We start from the raw sequence: 24,193 nt of genomic DNA, 5'->3' as shown, positions 1-24,193 counted from the left end.
AGAGAGAGAGAAGCTCCCCATGAAGATATCAGGTCCTGCCATGGCCACAGGGGACCTAAACTTTCCATTCTTTTTCTTTCCTAGGGCTGGTGTTGTCTCCTTTCAGTTATGATCTGATTAATTTTAAATCCAAATTCATTCTAACAGCAGAACTAATTCCAATGCAGTTAGGGATTCCGCTAAGTTATATTTTAATAGGAAAATAAGTCAGTTTTGAAAAAATCTCCAAGACTACTCTCAAATTAAATATGCTCAGATACTTCATAATGTTATTTACTTTGTGTGCTTGAGTATACTGAACTAAGGCGACAGAAAATCAAGACAACCCCATCAAAACTTAAGAGTATGGAAGAGAAGTAATGTAAAGGATATGCATAAAGAGGTAAACCAGAGAATGAAGAAACAGACTTTTAAACAATAAATACATTACCACGTTACTCCCATTCTTATCTCTCTCTAGCCTAAAACCCTTTCTCCTCCCAGAAGTCCATCAAAATCCTATGGTGGACCCTCCCTGGTGATGTAACAGGTTACAATGCAGCACTACAAAGCTAGCTGAAGCTACTGTAGCACAAGTTCCATCCCCCCATCTGGGAGGTGAAACCTCTCCTGACCTGCCCCCAGCTTCCCTCAGCAGTGTACTTTGTCAATCTGCCTGTTCTGCTCCCAACTGTTTCTGGTGAATCCTCTCACTGCCCCTGCACCTCTGGCCTATACCCCAGTTCTGTATGCATAAATAAATAAATCTTTATAAAGAAAAAAAAAAAACTCCATGGTGGGGTTATAGCATACATCTGAAAAAGGATGCCTCTATATTCTCCTTAGTCATATACAATGTTGTAAACCTCAACAAAGAAAAAAAAAATGTTTCTTGGGCACTGACATAGGGATTTTTATTAGTTGTATGTTTCCCAAATGAAGGGTATTATTACCTTTATAATTGGCAAAAATTTTTCTTAAAGCAGAGAAAGTTAACAATGCAAAAGGTAAAAAAAAAAAGTCATCAGCTTAATTGTACTTATATTTGAATGTGCCTACCTGTGAGTAAACAATTTCTAAAATACATATTAAGAAATGGTTGTCAGTTGCACTATTATTGCATTCAAAAACATTATATTTACATGTTACCACCATATTCTAGTAAGTGTGGAACTGTGAATTTTTTAATAACAGCCATAGAGAATAGCTATCTTCAGAAATTAAATTAGCTTTCAGAATTAAAACCCTACTGCACAAAGCAAAGAGAGATAAACAAACCTTTAAAATCTGACTATAAAACTGAGGCTATAAGGGGTGGGGGAGGGGATTTAGGAAGAAGGGTCCAGTATACTATGGTAAAAGATTATTGGGGCTTTGGTGGTAGGTGTGTTAAATAACATAGTTTTTTAGAAGTTTAACTCTATACCCCGAAAATACAATATTGTTTTTAACCCTGTTAAAACAAATGAACAAAAACTCCTCCCATTATCTATATGGCCTAAGTATAATGGTTCCTAAGTTACTTTCCAACTACATGGCAAACATGATCTCCCTTCTAACCCACCCCTAAGCCTTATTCATTCCAAAGCAGTATCACTAACTGCTTACCATCTCCTTAGGCTAGCTACTCCACTTAATGATTATTCAGATGACAACTTTCTAGTTACCAGGGTACTATAATATTCTACCTTTACTACAAAATGTTTTTTCTTTATTTAGCAAGTAAGACTCTGTTATTTTCATTCCTGAACACCCTATTTCAAGTATGTTTCAGTATTATGGATTCAAGTCAGAAACATTAACACAATTTACTTATTATAATAGTTTCTATCCCTGACTTGATAGAATAAATCTGAAGTGAATGCCATTTTGGGTAACTCCACAATGTGCACTTTGCATACACCCATGATGAGAACAAAAAAGGTCAAGAGGTGGTATCTTCAAGGAATGGCTCTTTAGTTATTTCAACAAGTTTTCATACTGAGTCCTTTACTCTGTTCTAAGATGTTTTCCTGCACGATTTTATTTGAATGCTTTAGTCCAAGTGCACAATAACAATGAGCCAACAGGACTGAAATTTTGTGGGTCAAATTGTGTAAAAATAAAAATGAAGTTGAATAAGCTTTCATTATATTACCTTATATTCAAATTATTTTGCCTTCAAATTGTTATTTCACAATTTGAATTTTAGGAATAAGTTGAAATGATTTCATTAAATGCAATAAACAAATGGTAGTCGTAGTTCTTCCATTACCCACTATAATTGCTCTGTATATCTGTTTACTTGTTACAGATCTATTTCTCTCACTAGGAAATAGGTTCCTCAAGGCAAAATCTTTTACCTATTTTCTTCACTGTGATCTAATTCTCATTTCTGGGTAGAAAATAGATTTCATGGACAAACATGGAACAGAAGTCTATTTCAGTGGGCTAGGTTAAAAACTAAAAGGGGGCTCTCCCTGGTGGCGCAACGGGTTAAAGTTTCACATTATGAAGCTCTATGAAGCCACTGCAGCACAAATTCAATCCCCAGCCAGGGAGGGCGCTGACCCACATGGTGTGGTAGGCCTCTTCTGACCCGCCTGCTACTCCCCTCAGCAGTGTAATTGGTCAATCTGCCTGTTTTGCTCCCCACTCTGCCTCTGGTGAATCCTCTCACCCACCACACCTCTTGCCTGTACCCCAGTTCTGTAAGCATAAATAAATAACCTAAAAAAAAAAAAACTACTAAAAAGGACTTGGGAAAATTTTAATAGTGGAAATGGGAATATATTAGCCAACTTGATACACAGTAGCATCTCAGAGGTAAAAATAACAGAATAAGTAGAATGAACCAACAGTTCAGGTTCCTAACTTGAGATGATAGGGAAGCCTCTGAATGTGAAGGGTAAGCTGGTGGGTGAGGGTGGAACAGATCTGAGAGAAAGGAAGAAACAGGATTTCCCTTTTGACATGTTAAGCCTAAAATGCCAAGTAGGCATCTGAAAAATCATTATAACCAAAGGCAGGCCCTTCTTGGTGGTGCAGCGGGTTGGAATACAGCACTGAGAAATTAAAACCACTTCAGCACAAGTTCAACACAGCCCAGGAGGTGACCCCACATGGTGCGGCAGACCTCTCCTGGCCCGGCCGCTGCTCCCCTCAGCAGTGTACTTCGTTAGTGGGCCTTGTTCTGCTCCTCACTCTGTCTATGGTGAATCCTCTCACCACCCCTAAACTTCTGGCCTGTACCCCAGTTCTGTATGAAGAAACAAATAAATCTTTAAAACAAACAAACAAACAAAGAAAAAACAAAGGCAACCAAATCTCTAAGAGAGAACTGAATAGGGATACACCCACACTTTTAAGAGCCATAGGCAAATAGTTACTATTTAAAGACTTTGGGCTGGATTACATGCCAGAGAGGGAGGAGGGGGACCATGGAGGGTAGGGAGAATGAGAAAGAAAATAAGACAATGAAGAGGAGCAGCCTGGGGTGGCATCAGCCAACATGATCGATGAACTTCCCTCTTCTAATATCTCCCTTTATTAATGAAACCATTTAAATATTTTTCAATGACAACATAATACTATTATCAAAAACATAATGACTAATTGCTACACACAAATATATACATATATCATAAACTTTAATGTTCACATTGACCATCCTTGCAATATTCATAATATAATCTCCAAAACGAAAAAAAAAAAAAAATTCTGAAGACTTCTTCCAAAAAATGAATGCCACATAATTACAACTCCAAACCTTGCTATTTATGGAGAGATAAGCAAAAGAAAAAAGGGAGTTAAAAAAAAATAGGGAACAGAGGCCCTCCCTGGTGGCGCAGTGGGTTAAAGCACAGCACAAAGAAGCTAAAGCCACTTCTGCATGAGTTCGATCCCTGCCTGCCCCGGAAGAAACCCACATGGCGCGGCAGACCTCTCCTGACCCGCCCGCTGCTCTCCAAAGCAGTGTACTTCATTGATCTGCCTGTTCTGCTCCCCACTCTGTTTCTGGTGAATCCTCTCATCCTCCACATCTCTGGCCTGTACCCCAGTTCTGTATGAATGAATGAATAAATAAATCTTTAAAAAAAAATAAAAGGGAACAAAAAAATCTTCATTTTGAAGGTAACAGAAATAACTTCACAAACACAAGAATGATAGTACTTCCCAAATAAAACATATTCAAATGACAAATTCATAATACATATTGTACTTTTTCCTTTCAGTGTTTTCTTTCAGTAAATGCACAAAGAGAAAGTACTATTAATAGTATAAAAACAACTCAATTCAAAGAATTTTTACAAGTCTCAATCTTCTTGCTGTTTCTGGTTTCTATGGAAATGGGAAGAGGTAACTGCTGGAAAAATAAGGACAAGGTACTTAAAACACTTTCTATTCAGAGAAGTGGAGTGAGAAACAGCTGGCAGTCAGGGTGAGGACTGGTAGCACCAAAGTCAATTTATGCTTCTGGAACTAAATTTATATTAGGGGAGACACAATTTTTGTAACACTAAATTCCCATTTCACTTAATTTCCAGCAGAACAAAAAGGTTCAATCTTAGTTTAAATAAGTATATAAATATCTAGCTTTCTTATTATTTGATACATAGAATTCACAAATCAAATTTTTTCTCCAAAATCATTTAAATTGTTAAACTAACCACACTTTCTTTAATATGAAACTACTATTCTAAGGGGTAAAATACCTTAGCTACAATAGCTTTGAAAGTAGAATACACTCTTTATATATGGCTAATTAATATTTAGTGAAGTCTGGGTAAATGTTACCCAATAAAACCAAACACAATTTAGCAACCTTATAAAAAGGAAAACAACTACAAAATAAAATGCCACACTTAACTCCTCCCTGAGTTCCAACATGGTCTCATTCTAACTAAAAAGTCAAAGATGTTGGAAGTCCCTAAATATATCTTTTCACCACTATCATCACTAATGATTTACATAGGGGAGTAACAGAGTGAATCAACCCCACAATTTCTACTAAAAATAATAAGTAAAAAAATTATAAGAATTAAAAAAAAATTTCATGTGTACAATGTTGGGAGGCAAAAAGGTCATCATGCCTTCAACTTAGAAAATACCAAGAAAGCAAGAGAACAGTATCACTTTACACAACTGGCCCATTATGAAAATTTCACTGAGTCCTAAGACACAGTATAAGTAGTGGTCAGCAGGATGTAAGACTTTGTCATTGTATCCTTAGTTTCAAGTCACAAAATCATACCTGCTGAGTTGATGACAACAGTTAAATTTTTTTTTAATAATCTAAGTTTATTTTTATATCATTTTGTGCATTTTTCCATCTCAGTTGCAATCTCCTTGGGCTTCCCATCACCAAATCACCCATGTGCCATCACCATAGTTCAGTGCATTTCCCTCCCCCCACTGTTTTTGATCCCATTCCCCATTCCACCCCCATAAAATCTCTCTGGTATATAGCTAACAACAGCTAAATTTAAAGCATGTTTTAGTGTCTAAAACTTTGGTAATTAATCTTATAAATGTTTAAGAACTGAAATAACTTAATTACTCTTACCTTTGCAGACACTCAAAATCATACCGCCCGAATTTTGCACTTCATCAAATTTGGCAAATATCATTTCTAATCTGGGAATAAAGAATAAACTTTTGTTTGTTTTACATGCAAAACTGTTTAAATAGAAATAATTTCCTTCACTCTTTCCTTGGGAAAAACAATTCCGGGGATTCAGTTAGCTCTTCATGCAACTCTTTTTTTACAATTAAGTCACTAACAGGATACACAATGTCTCTGTCTCTTCAGTCACGAGAAGCAAATCCCGGCAGCACTCTGACACTGGCAGGCGTGTTTATGAAAAGTCACCTTTCTCACAAAGCAGTTCACATTTCATTATAAAATTTTCCCAAACCCATCAAGAACATTTACTTGCAACATTACAATAAGTATACTTAATCATCAAGATACTTTTCAAAAGTACATAAAATCATGCTAAGGAAATTTAAGACAAATGAAAAAACAGCTGAAATATAAAATGTCAGAAACTGAAGTGATGTTGATATGACCAAAAACCTGAAGCTTTCCCAACTGGCCTATTCTCATTCAACCCCAACTCCATTAGTAGTATGATTTTATATTCAGAATACTTTTACACTTCTACTATCTTTTTTTTTTTCCTTCAGTTAACGTGTTACTTATTACAAAAGCAACAGACACAAGAAAATTAGGAAATTTTAATATGAACACAGAAAAAAAAGAACACAATCCTATCATCTAGAGAATTTAACTGTAAGCTTTCTTTTTTCTTTTTTTTTTTTAAGATTTATTTATTTGTGCATCCAGAACGGGGGTACAGGGGAGGTGAGAGGATTCACCAGAGACAGAGTGGGGAGCAGAACAGGCAGACGGACTAAATATATTGCTGAGGGGAGCAGCGAGAGGGTCAGGAAAGGTCTGCCGCGCCATGTGGTCACCTTCAGGGCTGATGCCGCTGTGGCTCACTTGCAGTGCTGTGCTGTCATCCACTGTGCCATCAGGATGGGCGGGGGCTAACTGTATGTTTTCTAATGTCTGTATTTACATATAAATTTTCTTCAGACTTCATACTGACAGTACTTTTAAAATTACTTTGCTTTTCTCTTACTTTGCAATATTATTGTGTGATGAATATTATCAAATTTATGGCTTACAGATTTGGGGAAGAGGATCATTGTCATATTGTCTTTAACAGTCTAATATTTTTCTCTGTCTTACACTTACGTGTCTGTCACAATCATTTCTAAAACATTATTAAGTAAGCCTTTGCTGCACATTCTATCGTTTCCTCCCTATAAACTGAGGACACAGCTCCACGGTGGTCTAAAATAATTTACCTTACTTGAAAACCTTCTAGGAATTCATTGTAATGAGAGTTCTAAACTTTAACTTCACCTCTTATCCCCATTATGTGCAACAATAGTCATACATCTGAAAGCACTTTAGTCAAGACGCAGATCCTATCACCCTGCAGAGTAGTTAGTATATTCCAGAGAGTTGACCAGACACTAGGCAGACTGCCTGGAGATAGGATATCTAGAAGATGAGATGGAGGAAGAAACACTGGAATTCAAAGCTAGGACCCCAGAATGAAGACCAGACAAACCAGGAAAAGAAAAGAAAGGACTTAGAAGAGCTCTTTGTGGAAAAGGCAGAGAAAGATTTGAAAGCATCACATTAACACTCAATTATAGAGTTGGAAAATGGAATAGGGACCTAAGGACAGAAAGCTAAGAGAAAGACTAGGTCTGGTCAGGAATTTAGATGGGACAGATAAAATGCACAGCAAAGAAAGAATGGGTACAAGCTTAACAGGAAGAAGCATCAATTGAAATACTGAGGAAATATAACACTAATAGATCAAAAACCAAACAAAACAAGCAAAAAATGATCAAAGAGGAAGATGTCACCCAAAGATGTCCTCGGTTGGGCTAGGAAACCAAAGAGATGCTCAGTTCATAGCCTCCACCTTGCTGCCAGCCCTCACTTGGCTCTTTATATTCTTTCTCCAACTGTTCTATTCTCTCTTATCTGTCTTCCTTTCCTTCTAACACTACTTTCTCACTTTACCAGCTTTCATGCAACACACAAATTGTTTTATATATAATAATTTTATATCAAACCTGAACCCATTAGCAGTCACTCTCTATTTCTCCCAATTTCCTTGCAATCACTAATTTTACTTTTTTTCTATAAATCTGTGGCATGTGACCACTTTATATAACTGAAGCCATACAGAATGCTGTCTTCTATGACTGCCTTCTTTTTTACTACTAATGTTTTTACTACTAATGTTTTCAAGATTTAACTATGTTATAGCATGCTTCAATCATTACTGTCCATTCACTATTTCATTGTCTGGATGTAACACATTATTTATCAACTGATGGGGATAGAGGTTGTTTCTGCCTTTTGGCTATTATAAATAATCATAAGGCTATGATGAATACCTATGTACAGGTTTTCACATGAATATATGTTTTCATGTGTTCATAACTGATCTGACTGATGCTACTTAAACTGGGAGGTTCTTCATTTTCTTTCTATTGATTGGATTTTAAGAGTAGTGATTGATTCTTGTCCAGTATCTCATGTAATGACCTTTCTAACAGTAAGTACTCTAAAAGTATTTAATGAGTAGATTAATATTTGTACTAAGTCCAAGCTCAATATGTTTCAAATAATGACTACTACCTAGTATCAGAAAAATAATTTTGATGGTTTAATTATACACCAAATAATATATAAAAATATGGTATATAGGGCCCTCCCTGGTGGCGCAGCTGGTTAAAGCATAGCACTAAGAAGCTTAAGCCACTTCCACATGAATTTGATTCCCGCCTGCCCCGGAGAAGATCCACATGGAGAGGCAGACCTCTCCTGACCCGCCCACTGCTCCCCTCAGCAGTGTACTTCGTAGATCTGCCAGCTCTGCTCCCTGCTCTGTCTCTGGTGAATCCTCTCATCGCCCCTGAGCCTCTGGCCTGTACCCCAGTTCTGCATGAATACAATCTTTAAACAAAAACAAATGGTATATAAGTGTCCCCCCAAATAATATGATCTTAAGAACATTTAAACAGTGATAATCTACATAACTTTTTGTGTCTTCTGCTTTTAAAGGATTTTAGAAAACTGAGCCTACTTAAAATAAACAGAGGACATAATAAATTTTAAAACAAGTGGAAATAAAGAAATAAATCTAGCAAGACTTACCTAGCAGGGGAAATTCCTCTCTTAGAAAGGTCCACTCTCACTTTCTCTCCCACATGTCTATAAATCTCCACGATAGCCAATATTGCAGCATCTCTCACCTGCCAAAGAATTCAGAACTTTAAAAAAGCTACATTAATACAATAAAATACTCACCTCAAGTTAATATTACAGCACACACCAACTGAAAGTTCCAAGTTGATTTTAATGCCTCTAGACCCCTGAAAGATTATGGCAGGTCATTAACAAAAAACAAGAGGACTTACTTGCCAAGAAATTGCTAGAAAAGTCTCAAAACATTTTATAGAAATCTAAGAAACATGTAAATAACAATTATAAATGTGGCTTTTAGAAATATTCTACTTGTAGGGCCTCCCTGGTGGCACAATGGGTTACGCCTCAGCACTATTGGCTATGGGCAGCCACTGCAGTATGAGTTAGATTCCTTGCCAGGGAACTAACCCATGTGGCACAGCAGACCACTCCTGTCTCTGTCTGGCCTGTTGCTGCCCTCAGCAGTCTATTTTTTTTTTTTAAATAACAGCTTATTTTTACATCATTTTGTACATTTTGTTTTTTCCATCTCCATTGTAATCTCTGAGGGTTTCCCATCACCAAGTCACCTGTGTGCCATCACCATAATCTCGTCCATTTCCCTCCCCACCTCCCCGTTTTTGATCCCATTCCCCATTCCACCCCCGCAAAATGTCTCTGGTATATGGTTGTTCATTATTTTTGTTATTTTCTCGCCTGGTCCATTAAACTCCTGCTATGAGTGAAACCATCCGGTATTTTTCTTTCTCTATCTGGCTTATCTCACTAAGCATGATCTTTTCCAGCTCCATCCAAGTTGGTGCAAAAGACATGTGTTTCTCTTTTTTGGTTGACTTAGCAGTGTATTTTAACAGATCTGCCTGTTCTGTTCCCCACTCTGTCTCTGGTAAATCTCCCATCCCAACACCCATGGCCTAGACCCCAGTTCTTCCATGCACTAATAAATAAAAATGAATTTTAAAAACTATTCTACTTGTAAATAAGATTGTACTAAAAACTGCTAATAACTGTATAAATAAACAAATCATTGGGATTAGTAGTTTCTTGGGGAAAATAATGCTTCCAAGAATAGAGCCAAAACTCAAGTATTTATACAACAATGTTCATAGAATCATTATTCACAGAAGTCAAAAAGTAGAAACAACCCAAATGTCCACCCATGAATGTACAGATAAGTAAAATGTGGTATATAATGGGATATTATTCAGTCTTTAAAGGAACAACATTTTGACACATGCACATACAACATGGATGAATTTTGAACATATTATATAAGTGAAATATGCCAGTTACAGAATAGCAAATATTACATGGATTCACTTTTATGAAGTACCTACAGTAGTCAAATTCAAATAAAGAGAAAGAAAAATGTGTTTCATGACTTGGGGGGTAGAGGGAATAGGGAATTACCATTTAATGGGCAGACCAAAAAGCTCTGGAGATAGATGGTGGTAATGGTTGCACAACAGCATGAACATACATAATGTCAACAAACTGTACACTAAAGAATGCTTGGAATGTCAAATGTCTTGGTGTATATATTTTACAAGATAAAACAACATGATATAAAGACAGAAATTTGGAAGATAGCTACTGTCCCCTCACACAGATCTCTGTCGAAGAACAAAGATATTTAAGTCTTTCCAAACCCAGATGTGCTCCTAGAAGTTAAATGCAGGAAAAACCTTACCAGGGTTACTCCAAGTGCCTAAGCTATGCTAAAAATAGGGTCAGAGTCAATTCCACCAAGAGGGACAAGATCTAGAACATACTCCTGTGTTATGTGTAGAATATGCATATGTAGCTCCAGTAAAGGCATTTTTAACTAGTGATATCACTGTCACAAGTTGCCTTTGTCCAAGTAATTCCTTATTAAGGAGGGTTAAGACTGTTGAAAATGCTGTTAAGCAACCAAATTCAGGAATGAAGAAAAGACCCAGACAGCCTGACCTCACAACTAACCTATAGGAGAATGCTAGAAAAGAACCCAGGATTTTTGTTTTTCAATCTTTCAAAATCAAAAATTCTAAGCCCCAACTATTCTTAAACAACCACCTTAAGTAAATTATTTGAATAGCATATGTTGTTAAAAATTAACTTTGGTGAATTTTAAAAGAAAAAAATGAGGGGAACTTGATTTTTAACACCATTTATAGCCTGTCTCTAATACCCCTACAAAAGAAGCAGCAGCAAAAAAAAATTAGTCCATACTTAAATATAAATACATTTTTACCTGACTGTTGGAATCTCCAAATAGGATACACAAATGTGGTACCAACTTGCTGAGGACTAGTGGTTGAGGCCCAAAACTAAATACAATTTGAAAAAAGAAAAAAAATTATTCTTAAACAGTAAAATATTCTTATATTTTCTTCTTACTTTATCAAAAAGACAAATATGATGGAAAACATGAGCACACATCATTAAAACATGAAGAATATGAGATACAAGCAAAACTAATTCTAAACAAGGTGAAATATGCAAACTTGAATAATCATGACTGACAATGAACACTGTTAACATATGATTCAACAGAACAAAATGGTCAACCAATGGCACTCTTGACCAGGAACCTAGCAACCACTCACGAGAATTTGAATTTTTGTTTCACAATAGTGTTTTTAGACCTTAGGTTTCAAATAAATTTGGGTACCAAAAAATAACTTAAAAGATCTTAATTTATGCTTATTAATATTTTGATGAGGTCATGGGTTGAAAGCAAATGAGAGGATACCAAAAACCACAAAAGATGTGCAAACAGAATGCACTTACAAGTTCTAGATGGCAGAAAGGACCATAGAGGAATGAAAGAAAATAAATGAAGGTTTAGTTAGAGAAAAGGAAATAATATTACAGGAAAAGTTGAAAGATGCTATATATTACAAATCTTGTTGCAGAGAACATGAAAAAGTAATCCCATAAAGTACAAAAGTGGGCCTCCGTTGTGGCGCAGGGGTTAAACCCTCGGGCCTACAGATACCTGGCCTGGGAGCTAACTAGCCCACATGGCCAGGGGACCTCTCCTGTCTCACCCGCTGCTCCCCTCAGCAGTGTACTTTGTTGATCTGCCTGTTCTACTCCCCTCTCTGTCTCTAGTGAATCCTCTCAACACTGTCCCTCATTCAACCTCCCTCCCACCACAGTTCTTGTATGCATAAATAAATAAATAAAAATTTTAGAGTGAGCACTAAGTCCCAGTTTACAAATCCTTCAGTCTAGGGGTCTTTCATCTATGGCATCTACCACGGTCAGAGATCTGCATGCTGCTATCAAATCCACTGTCTAGTTACCTGTAGGAAGTCTTGTCCAGCTATGATTGTGTAACTATGCACACTGTTTTAGAAAATCTACAGTCAAACGGCAAAAAGAAAGTAGAGAAGATGGCTATCTGAAATACCACAGAATTAAAAACAGCTACAGAGTGCAGAACAGAAGTAGATCCTAATTTATTGGCTTATTTGTTATATTACCATAGTCATTGTTAATAGGTGAAAACTACTAACAAACTAAAAAAAAAGATACTTATCACTAACTAATAATTTAACAAGAAAGAAAACATACAAGAAACTAAGAGATAAATTTTAAATAAATTTAAAATTTTTATACCAGAGATCAATTAATAATGATCTAAAATTTATTTCCATTGCTTTTCTTGAGCTTTGCAAAGTGGATTTTTTTTTTTTTAATGAAAACCCATCAGGCAGTTGTTTCAGTAATCATAAACTTACATGTTTAAGGTTTCAATAAGACACAGACACATGCCTTCTCGAGATCGAAAATTCTTGTGCTTAAAGCCAGGAGACAACTGTTCCCAAATGGACTATTTGAAAGAAAAATAAACATGTCCAACAAAAAGTTAAATTATTCACATGTTATAATCTTTTATTGTTTCCCAACCTAACTGGTAACTAAATTTTCCCATTACACTGTTCACATATCTACAAATTTTTCTAAGTTGTATTTGAGTGGTATTGCACTCACCCATGTTTTACAATCTTAACCACAGTTTTATTTTTTAATTTTAATTTTTAACTTTACTTTATACTTCAACTATTCTTAGAAAAATTGTCCAACACCTACTAACCTTAGAATTTCCAAGGACACATTTCTAAGCTTTAGAAATCTTCAACAATGCTACCATTATAAACCCAGTAGTCCAGTAAGCATTTATAAAGCTCAATGTTGCCTAGCAACTGCTACAAACTGTCACATGAAAGAAACTAGCTTTTCCAACATTTTATAATTAAGGCTTTTCTCCTCTGAACTCTGGATCCAAAAACAAAAACATGTTTGAATGAGTAATTTTATTACTATCTACCATAACTTTTGGAAAAAGCATAGATAAAGCTATATAAATAATTCAAAACAACTATCTGAGTTTGGTATAAGAAAGAATCTAACTTTGTTTTCCCCAAACAATTGTCCCAATTATCTTTTCTTCACATTTAGAAGCAGCACCTTTACCAGTGACTAAATTCAGGTGCAGGCACGCGCAAACACATAAACACCTCCTCCCAGATTCTGCACTCCACTGACCTCTGTACTGTACTGCGTTCTATTAATATATTTCTCTCACTATCAAGCTTTCTAGGTTACTTGGAAGTTTACAACAAAAAATCTTAAATGTGAATAGTCTGACTCAGCAATACCATATCTGGAATGCTGTTCTATATACATAGTCTTAATGTATGTCCAAAGATAGATGTATGAGAATGCCCCTTAGGTCTTTAATAACAAGTTACAATTTGAATTAACAAATCTTGAAAGATACCCAGCAACCTAGTAACAAGGATTTAGTTCTAAAGTATAAAATACTTGGAAAAAGAGTTTACTTTTACAATTCAATACATTTGGGATTTTTTATAAAACATTCTATTTTATTTTTAAGCGACATTTTAAGTCATAATATATAATGTCATATATATTGTGTACATTGTAAATTTTTCTCCCACTTAGCCTGAGCTACTCTTTAAATCTTGCTTACATGTGATTTTTGGCTTCCCTTTTAAAATACCTCCATGAAACAAACTTTTTCTTCTACATTCAGGAAATGTAGCTTGCTGTCACAGATTATATGCTTTAGAAAATTAGTGACCACCTGATAAAAATAAATTTTCTTCCTGCCTTTGTATAAGAGTTACAGAAAATAAAATAGCATCCTCAAAAAAGCTTTCTCGCTTAACACTGCATAATTTGCTGGTAAGGAAAACCAGAAACTCCTGAAAAATAATAGTTTTTTAAAAAAAAGCATTAAAGATTAGGGCCCTCCCTGGTGGCACAGCAAGTTAAAGCACAGCACTAAGAAGCTAAATCCACTTCAGCATGAGTTCGATCCCCTGCCCCGGAGGTGACCCACATGGCACAACAGACCTCTACTGACCCACCCCCCTGCTCCCCTCAGCAGTGTACTTCTCAGTCAGCCTGCTCTGCTCCCCACTCTCTCTGGTGAATCTTCTCACCACCCCTGCACCTCTAGCCTGTACCCCAGTTCTATATCCATAAATAAATAAATCTTTAAAAATACAAAAGCATTAAAGATTAAATTTTTTTCTAACAAAAAAAGTTAAATATTGCTATTTTATCTTCAATTTCAACTTCTTTAAAGTATTAACAACAGTTGTTTTAAGACTTCAGCTTTCACATTCCTCAGGGCTTTACTGGTTTGCTATGATTACCATCTGTCTTCACTGACATTTCACCATCAATCAGTCAAATCTGATTTTAAAATGTATGCCTACCATAGGTGGTGCTACTTGATCCATTAGCTTCAATATCAGCGTCTGAGCTTCATCTCGAACCTTGTCTTTGGCATCTCCCATTCTGTCTATCAAAGCCACAATAACTAGTGAAGGGGAGGGAGAAAAGAGAAAATTTTATAATTCACCTTCATTATAAACTATATTTTACAAAATTATAAACAGCAATTGTTTCTAAAAATGAAAAGTTATGAGATAAATTGCTTAAAGTTCTTCTCTTGAGTCCAGTCAAAAATTACTGAGACTTTTCCAAGAATACACACAATATGACTTCCAGTTTTAAGAATCATGTTCAAAAAAAGGCTAAATGAAACATTATTCTATTTAGAAATATGTATAGATGGTTAGATTCTAAGACAAGAAATGACTATCCCAAAGGTCATGCCTCTGGTCGGAGGAGGAATTATCTGGAAATGAGAAAAGAAACAAGAACCAGCGGAGTTCTAGTTTCTTGACCTGGCCATAGGAATATGTTGATTTCATAATTTGTCTGTGAATTGTATAAATTCAACTTGCATTCTTGCACATGCACACATATTACCCAACTGGCAAAAATAAATTAGACCCCTGGAGTTCAGGTCTTTCTCTATTATGTCTAACTAAAACTGATGTTACTCCATGCACACTAGCTCCCATCCTTGGAGTGTTTTTTTTTTGTTTTTTTTTTTAACTGAAATAAAAGGTTTCTGTAACTATAAATCAACAAAGCTCCAGAAAGAAATCACATCCACTAACAGGCAAAATTATATTTCTCTTAAGCTATCACTATCATTTATTATTTAGTGTGGTGTCACAAGGTATATAATCACATTATTTAATCTTTTTGTCTTTATTTCCTCAACCCATAAATGTTCTTTAGTAGCATCACCTCAGAAAAAAATGTGGTAGAGATAAAATACATCAAAAATAAGGAAGAGTTTACAATCCACACAGAGTACATTTTCCTTAGACAGAAACTTATTTTTTAATTTACATTTTATATGAAGATTTAAAATTCAAAGCATCTAAAAGAATACTGCTTGCATTCCTATTTTTCAGCCATTTATTTATCCTAATTAAAGACAACGAGCTTTAGTAGTTTAAATAGGAGGAAGAAATGAGATCAAAAAGGGATTTTTCTAATTTATTTATAGACACATGTATGCAATTTGATGTCAATATATCTTACATTGTAACCTTATCTACAATGTAACAACCAGAACTTATGCGCAACAATGATCAATATAAGGATACATTCCTTCTGAAAGAAAAATGACTAGAATAAGTCAATTTCCTAAATGAAATTTTATCCAAAAATCTATGCTTAATCATGGAAGTAACTGTATAAAAATAGTTTTTGCCATAAAAAGCATTAGCTTTGTCACAAGACAACTAAAATAACAGTAATAAATAATATAAATCTTTCTCTTGTTTAGCTGTTAGTAATACTAGGAAAATTCAGAGGATTGGGTATTTATTGCAGAGATTCTGTTCTCTGATAGTTTCTGAGAAGAAGAGAATAAGACAAAAACAAACAATAAATGCTAAATATTATTGTGTTCTAAAGACTGAATTTTTTCATTCAATACTAGTAACAATCCTATGAGATAGAGTAGGCCTATTTATTAGAGAAGCACAAAGGGATTAAATACCTTGCCCAAGGTTACACAAATAACTGATAAGAGAACTGCAAGTATTGAAATAATCTATACCATTTTTGCTCTCAGGACTATCCTCTTCTACATACTTGTAATTGAGGTGCTGGGGGCTATAAATGTGGTTTAACAAGCATACAAGAATAATAGAGGGGAGCTCAGAGGAGAAGAAACTTCATTCCAGAGGTGGAATTTAACTTTTAAAAGAAAATTAACTGTTGACTCAAACAGGGGCTCATTTCAGTATTGAAAACTGTAAGTTCATAAAACAAATGACAAAAATAAATATTCTACATAAACCTAGCTAATAAGTATTATGTGTTTATTATATAGTTATACAAGATCAAATTAAAAAATTATTTTGTGTACCAGATTTTATTCCCAGCTCTATCCATTATTCATTATAAAAAAAATCATAAATCTCTTTGAACTACAAAGTTTTCTGATCTGTAAAATAAAAAAGGATACAGGTCTATATTTCATGTGGCTAGCAGGGGGAAGTATAACTGGTGAAAGGCACAAAGCTAAGCCCACGGTAAGCACTGAGAAGAGCCAGAACGCTTTCCTAAAGATCTGTGTAAGGCACACTGAATGACCACTAGCCACAATAAACATTCACTAGACAGTTGTTGAGAATCAAAACAGAGCTTTTTCATCTACTGACTCTCAATAAGAACTTTATTAAACAAATGAACAAAAATATCACAGACTAGAATTTGGATAGTGAAACAGACCAAGTCTGAAGCACAGCCGCTCATATCTTATTTTCCTAGAACTCTACAAGATTGCAAACTACTGTATAAGATACAAAATTAATGATCAGGTATTCTAATATTCTTTCTATAATATCATTATGGATTAATACCATTTGTTTAAGATTTGCAAAATATGAGACCCTTCACTGAATTTAGTTATCATAAAGCCATGGCTGGTGAACAGTGTTAAATGTAAATTGTGTATTTTTATTTGAATATTTTATTTTTCATAATGCATATGGTTACAAAAGAAAATCTAAATATTTTTAATTATAGAATTATAATAATACTATTTACAACATATTTATATATTACATTAATATTAAAAATAGCTTACACTAATTTTGAAACTTTCTCTAAAAACTGAACATGAATCTCAATTTTCCAAAAATATCTCTTTAATTCTAAAAAGATTTAAAAGTCTGAAATGATAGTTAATAGTCTAAGTACACCAAAATAAAACAGTATCACTTACATTATTGAAGGGGAAAAAAAACTTTCAGCATATAGTTTAATGAAATTCCTTCCTTTTACAGAAGAGCTCCTAATGGGGCTTAGCTAAAGTCTAAGTAAGAGTAAAACAAGAAAGCTAACACTGCTGGGACTCACAGTCCAGCAGTGTACCTCCTTAAAAGTATACAGATGAATATTCTTGTTTCTCTTCAGATCAAATAGATCTTTAAAAAACTAAGAGAATATAAATAAATCAGATCATATAGATATATAAATCATGCATATCTTATAGTGATGTCATGCCATTAAAAATAACATGAGAATAATATTTTACATATAATGAGTAAGCCCACAAACTGGTAAATTTTGGCATTCAAAAAATAGCAGCAGGCCTCGCTGGTAGCGCAGAGTTAAGTCTCAGCACTTTGAAGCTATAGCAGCCAGCCACTGCAGCCAGTTTGATCCCCACCTGGGGGGCCAATGAGCTGACCCACGTGGGTCAGCAGACTCTCTTGTCTCCCAGAGTATTTCAATCTGCCTGTTGTGCTCCCTATACTGTCTCTGGTGAATCCCCTCACTGCAGACACCCTCCCCCAGCCTTGCACTTCTGGCCTACACCCCAGCTCTTGTATGTATAAACAGGTAAAATAAATTCTTTTTGGAAAAAGATAGTAATGTTGTGATGAAATTTCCCTATTATACTACATTGGCTCTCTAGTAATAGTAAGTTCAAAATTTGTTAAGGACCACAATGAGCTCTTAGGGCTCAAAATAAAGACAATGTAGACTAACAGTAAATGCACAGATGTAACCAGAAACAAGAGAGATTCAAAATTACAGTACACACACACACATATAAACATGTAGATACATGAAAAACACTATCAAACAAAAGCAACGTAATATAATTTATTTGGCAATTAAGGATGTAAGAATCATGGGATAAAGAAAGTGTAGGATGCAGATATTGGAATCTGAAGTAAATCTTTAAAAGATAGAGTAAGGTCATGGCAAAGAAGAGAAAGGACTTCAAAGAGAAATAATAGCACAGCAAAGGTAAGCCAGAACTGATTAGCTAGAGTAAAGAAAGAGTACTTTCTGGGCCTCCCTGGTGGCCCAATGGGTTATATCACAGCACTGAAAGCTAGCCACAACCACTTTAGTTTGAGTTCAATCCCTGGCCCCAGACATGATCCACACGTTGCAGCAAACCTCTCCTGACTCGCCTGCTGCTCCCTTCAGCAGTGTATTTCAGTGCTCCCCACTCTGGCCTCTACCCCAATTTGTATGCATAAATAAATCTTTAAAAAAAAAAAACTTGCCAAATATCAAATATCATAATTAAGTAAGTCTAGAGTGATGGAGTAGAGTCTCTCCATGGTGAGAGACCTAGAACCTCAAGAAGTACCTACTAAAGGCACAACAGTCCTAGGAGGTAATAGGATTCTGGCTGTAATACTCTCATGCCTCACTATGAGCAATCAGTACATCAAAGCCCATCTACCCCTCCTTATAGCTGAAAAATAAGTGATAAACATAATACCTAGAATTACTTTTGTGCTTCAAATACTGGGAGCTATTACATGGCAGAGGTCACAAATACAAACAACTATAGCCAGGGAGATAAGGGAAATGCCAAAAGTTCCAGATCTAAGAACTGCAGTATGCCAACCTTGCTGTGTTATAACCAAAAGTCTCAGTTATGAGAAGACAAAAGGAGATGGGAGACTTATAAAATGGAAACTCAACTCAGCTAAAAAGGAAGCTACAACACAGTTTCACCTATGCTGGATTGAAAGTCGTGGATATGTAGATTGGCTAAAGTTTCAAGATCATCCACAAACATGAATTTTAACACTTTATAAATTTCTGGTTTTATAATGTCCTAATTTTTTTTATATATATAACAGTTTATTTTTACATCATTTTGTACTTTTTTTTCCATCTCAATTGTAATCCCCGCGGATCCCATCACCAAGTCACCTGTGTGCCATCACCATAATCCCGTGCACTTCCCTTCCCACCCTCCCACCTTCCCACCCCCCACACCCGTTTTTTGATCCCATTCCCCACTCCACCCCCACAAAATGTCTCTGGTATATGGTTGTTCATTATTCTTGTTATTTTCTCGCCTGGTCCATATAATGTCCTAATTTTAAACACTGCTTCAAAATGTCTTAAGGAAAACATGTTTGCAAGGCATACTTTTTAATATCGTAGGATCTTAAGGAAACTGACAGTAAAAAAAAAAAATCACCTCTTCAGAAGATATTCATATACAGAATGAAATGAATTGGATACTGAAACAAAAGGTTAAAATTAATAGAGGTAAGGAACTCATTAAAATGCTCCTGCTTGATGGGAAGCCCATGGGGATTAAAACTGAGATGAAAAAATGCACAAAATAATGTAAAAATAAACTATTATAATATTTTTATAAAAAGCTCCTGCTGAAAAGACACAATAAGTATCATTTGACGGCATGCCAAACAAAGAAAAAAACTGAAAAAAGATAATTACAAAATAAGTACAGGAAGCATTAACTTAATCCATAAAAGAAAACCATGATAATTTAAGTCTACCCTTAAATGTGTTTCTCTGCAATGGGATCAAATCCACTAATGGAAGTATTCTAAAAGGCACATGAAAATCACTCAGGTTTAAAAGATCAGTTAGAGACAACACTGTAATCCTAATTGCTAGAAAATGAAGAGCATTATCTTACTGTATAACTTACTATACTATAAACACTCAAACCTAAGTATAACTGGTAGCCTGGCCTATCAATTATTCATTTATGATAAAGAAATTGGGAATATTGATAAAGTTTTTGACACATTCTGACCTAAATAAATCTGTTAAATAATAACTGATTTATTTATTTTGCTATAATTTATTGTATTTTACAAAACATTGGTCAGTAACAGACCAACAATAAAATAATTAGTTGGTCCACAGTGCAAAAAATGGTGCCGTACACTGTATTATAAATGTTAATGCTATCAAAGAATAAAAGCTATAGTAAAAAAACTGAAAATAACAAGCAAAACCTATTAGCTATGTGTTTAGTAACATTTTTGCCTTAAGCAACATAACTACTTAAATGGGTTTAAAATCTTTTATGCCTGGGTAAACTAAAGTGCTCAGCAACAGATCTCTAAATTAGGCAAAATGACATTATTTGCATTTAAAGAAAATTAGTTCTGTTAAGCAAAAACTATAAGAAAAAAGTCAGTATATAGTACACTACAATGATTTTTAAATAAAGTTAACTTACCCATTGCTACATAGGACTTAAATCGTGTTGACAATCTGTCTACAAAGGCACTTAAAATTTCCAATCCCATTAATGATACCTACAGATAGAAAGAAATTTTAATGAATACAAATCCTGATTGGTACTTCTACTTCAGTATACAAATGTTGACATATAAAGATCATCATGTAATATTTAACAAGTTTTTATTATAAATAAAGAGATTAAAGTACTCAAGGGTGAAGGCATAAGGTCATTGCATTCTGGTCTCAAATGGCTCAATCACAACAATAATAATGTATAATTATGCAAGAGGACAAAGATAAAGAATACTTAAGAAAATGTTAATGATCAGTAAATTAGATGAGGGGTACATAGGAGCTAGCTGACCATACTTTGCTTTAACATTAAAATGGTTAAAATTAAGAGTGCTGGCCCTACCTGGTGGTGCGGCAGGTTAAAGCACAGCACTGAGAAACTAAAGCCACTTACACATGAGTTCGATCCCCGCCTGTCTGGAAGGTGACCACATGGCGCAGCAGACCTCTCCTGACCCACCCGCCGCTCCCCTCAGCAGTGTACTTCATCAATCTGCCTGTTCTGCTCCCAAATCTGTCTCTGGTGAATCCTCTCACCGCCCCTATACCTCTGGCCTGTACCCCAGCTCTGTATGCAAATAAATAAATCTTTAAAAAAAAGAATTAAGAGTGCTGAGTCCTCCCTGGTGACGCAGGTTAGGACACAGCACTGCAAGCGGCCACAGCCACTTCAGCTTGAGTTCAATCCCTGCCCTGGAGGTGACCCACATGGCACAGCAGACCTTTCCTGACCACCCAGTGTTCCCTTCAGCAGTGTACTTTGCAGATCTGCCTGTTCTGCTCCCCACTCTGTCTCTGGTGAATCCTCTCACTGCCCTTGCATCCTGGCCTGTACCCCAGTTCTGTATGCATAAATAAATAAATATTTTTAAAAAATTAAGAATGCCTTTAATTACCAAGGAATTCCAATTTCTGTTTAGGATGAACTAACTAGAAAAAACATCACTCCTACTTGAACATGAAAACATCAGTCCTTAAAAACCTTATCTCTTCAACCCATCAGAAAACTTGACTTTGTAGAATAATCAACTAAATAAATCTCAGAAAAGACAGACAATTCCCAAGAAAGATGGGACAAAAACAGCAAGCCTTATGGTAGAAGACAAAAGAAAAATGAAGCCAAAATACATGTGGGTGAGAAGACTTCAACTATATATTTTCTTCATTAGTTAACAGCTAAGTATGGCTAGCATGGAAATACAAACTCCTCATTAGCTGTACACACAAGGAAAGCGCACACCCACTTGTAGACTCTCCATAAATCTCCACTGGACACTCATAATTAAGACAGGAGACTAGAGGAGTATCTCCCATGGGTGCAGGTCTCAGAGGAAGGCAAGTTTTCCTTTAGAAAACTCTTTTATACACACTTATACTCTTTTTTTTTATTTATATAAAAATCACCATAATGAAGCTTCCCTGGTGGCACAGGGATTAAAGTCTCAGCCCTATGAAGCTACTGCAGCCACTGCAGCTGGAGTTCAATCCCTGGCCAGGGAGCTGACCCACATGGCACAGCAGACCTCTCCTGTCTCACCCACTGCTCCCCCTCAGCACTGTATTTCAGTTGATCTGCCTTGTCTGTTCCCCACTGTCTCTGGTAAATTCTTTCACCCCACACAACTCTGGCCTATACCCCAGTCTTGTATGAATAAATAAATAAATAAATATAAACCCGAAAAAAAAAAAAGAAACCACACCTTATTGAGTAAAGACAAAAAACATGAAATCTACCTCAGGGATAGGTGCAGAAACCCACCTTGGAGATTAAAGATCTCCAGTTGAGGAAGGGAAGGATCTCCAGTCAAGTCTCCCCTTTTCTCCCTGCCCAGACTCAGGAACAAAGGACTCCTAAGGTTAAGGTGGACCAGGAAAACAGAAAATTCCCCATTCTCACATCAGGTTAGCAATAACAGTAACTGCAGCCTACCACTGGAGAAGGTGAGAACATGGAGGAAAACTCAGGAAGCACAGGAGGAAGAAGGAAAACCTATAAAGTAGAATAAAGCAGAAATATTGAGAACCCAACAATTTTACTTATATATATATATATATATATATACACCCAAAGGAATTTAATCAGACTCAGGCAGATATTTGGATGCCATTACAGAATTTTCACAAAAACCAAAAGATAGAAAAGTTCACACATCCATCCATCACTGATGAACACGTAAACAAAAAAACAAAATTGGGTATTAAGTATGCATACAATAGAATGTTATTAGGGACAAATATAATGACTGACACATTACAACATAGATGAACCTTTAAGACATGGTAAGTTAAAAAAGCCAGTGACAAAAGACTACATGATACATGATTCATTTTACAAAAAGTCTAGAATAGGCAAATCTATACAGATTAGTGATTGCTTAGGACTCAGAGATGTGGTAAGATAGGTAAGTAACAGCTAAAGGGTACAGGGCTCCTTTTTAGGTAATGAAAATTGACATGGTGACAGTTGTACATAACTGTGAATAAACTAAAATATCAATGGATTGTTAAATTAAAGATTGAATTATATCATATGAGAATGATATTAATAAAGCATCTAAAAACCATAATCAAAAATCCAGAATTATTTTCACACATAAAAGTTAATAGCTGATAAAAACAGTATCTCAAATCAGCAGAAAAACCTAACATTCTAAGTAAGATCTCCTTAGGAATCTATCCCTGAGACATATAAGCAGAGTTGTGCAAAGACATATGCAAAATTATTCACTGCAAGTGACAGGAAACTATACAAGTGTTCAATGGGATTGGAAAAGATTCAGTAAACTATGGTACATCCACATTATAGGGAACCATGACACTTTAAAAGAAAAATGAGGGCAACCCTAATTTTTGCTATGCAGTAATATACCTTCAAGACATACTAAGTTAAAAGAACAAGTTGGAGATACATGTGTGTGTGTATGGCTTTTTTGGCCTTACCATGTTTTCAAGATTCATCCATGTTGTAATGTGCATCAGTCATTAATATTTGTGGTCAAACAGTAGTCTGTTGAATGCATTCTTATGCCAAATTTTCTTTATCTGTTCATCAGTGATGGATAGATATATGAACTTTTCTATCTTTTGGTTACAGTGAAAATGCTGTAATGGCATCTGAGTATCTGCTTGTATCCTACTTTAAATCCTTTGGGTATATACCTAGGAGTAAAATTTTGGGATCCTCATCATATATAGGTATGTATATAAGTATGTATATGTACACATACACACACACAGATGAAACAAGAAATGGGAATTTCATAGACAGATAGATAGATAGATACTTATTTAAATAACAACAGTAGAAAGACAATCAGAAAAACATTTAATAGCCAGGAATCAGCTACAAGGAACAGAGAATGAAACCAGGCAATTTTGAATACACCTTTTTTATAGTAATAATAGCTAATTTCATTGAAAACAAAATAAGTAGGCCTAAATATATATGCAATTAATAGTATAACCAAAATAGACTAT

The 24,193-nt window shown here is 35.3% G+C and overlaps 1 protein-coding gene across 7 annotated transcripts in view; it reads right to left on the bottom strand.

The window, feature by feature from the left end:
- Positions 1–24,193, bottom strand: part of CLASP2 (cytoplasmic linker associated protein 2) — a 140,937-nt gene that overhangs the window by 109,262 nt on the left and 7,482 nt on the right. For 6 of the 7 annotated variants that reach the window (XM_012720279.1, XM_004676334.2, XM_012720282.1 and 3 more), the window contains exons 2-7: positions 20,640–20,718; positions 14,503–14,606; positions 12,493–12,584; positions 10,998–11,073; positions 8,714–8,811; positions 5,525–5,595 (exon numbers count right to left, since the gene is read on the bottom strand). In XM_012720279.1, coding sequence (XP_012575733.1) covers positions 5,525–5,595; positions 8,714–8,811; positions 10,998–11,073; positions 12,493–12,584; positions 14,503–14,606; positions 20,640–20,718 — 520 coding nt within the window. Of the gene's footprint in view, positions 1–5,524; positions 5,596–8,713; positions 8,812–10,997; positions 11,074–12,492; positions 12,585–14,502; positions 14,607–20,639; positions 20,719–22,646; positions 22,702–24,193 lie in introns of those variants that run through there. The other variant, XM_012720285.1, reaches the window with a different exon arrangement.

Source organism: Condylura cristata, unplaced genomic scaffold (assembly GCF_000260355.1).
Source record: "Condylura cristata isolate star-nosed mole 26May11 unplaced genomic scaffold, ConCri1.0 scaffold00004, whole genome shotgun sequence".
Taxonomy (NCBI): domain Eukaryota; kingdom Metazoa; phylum Chordata; class Mammalia; order Eulipotyphla; family Talpidae; genus Condylura; species Condylura cristata.
This window is presented reverse-complemented; position numbering and strand designations above follow the sequence as displayed.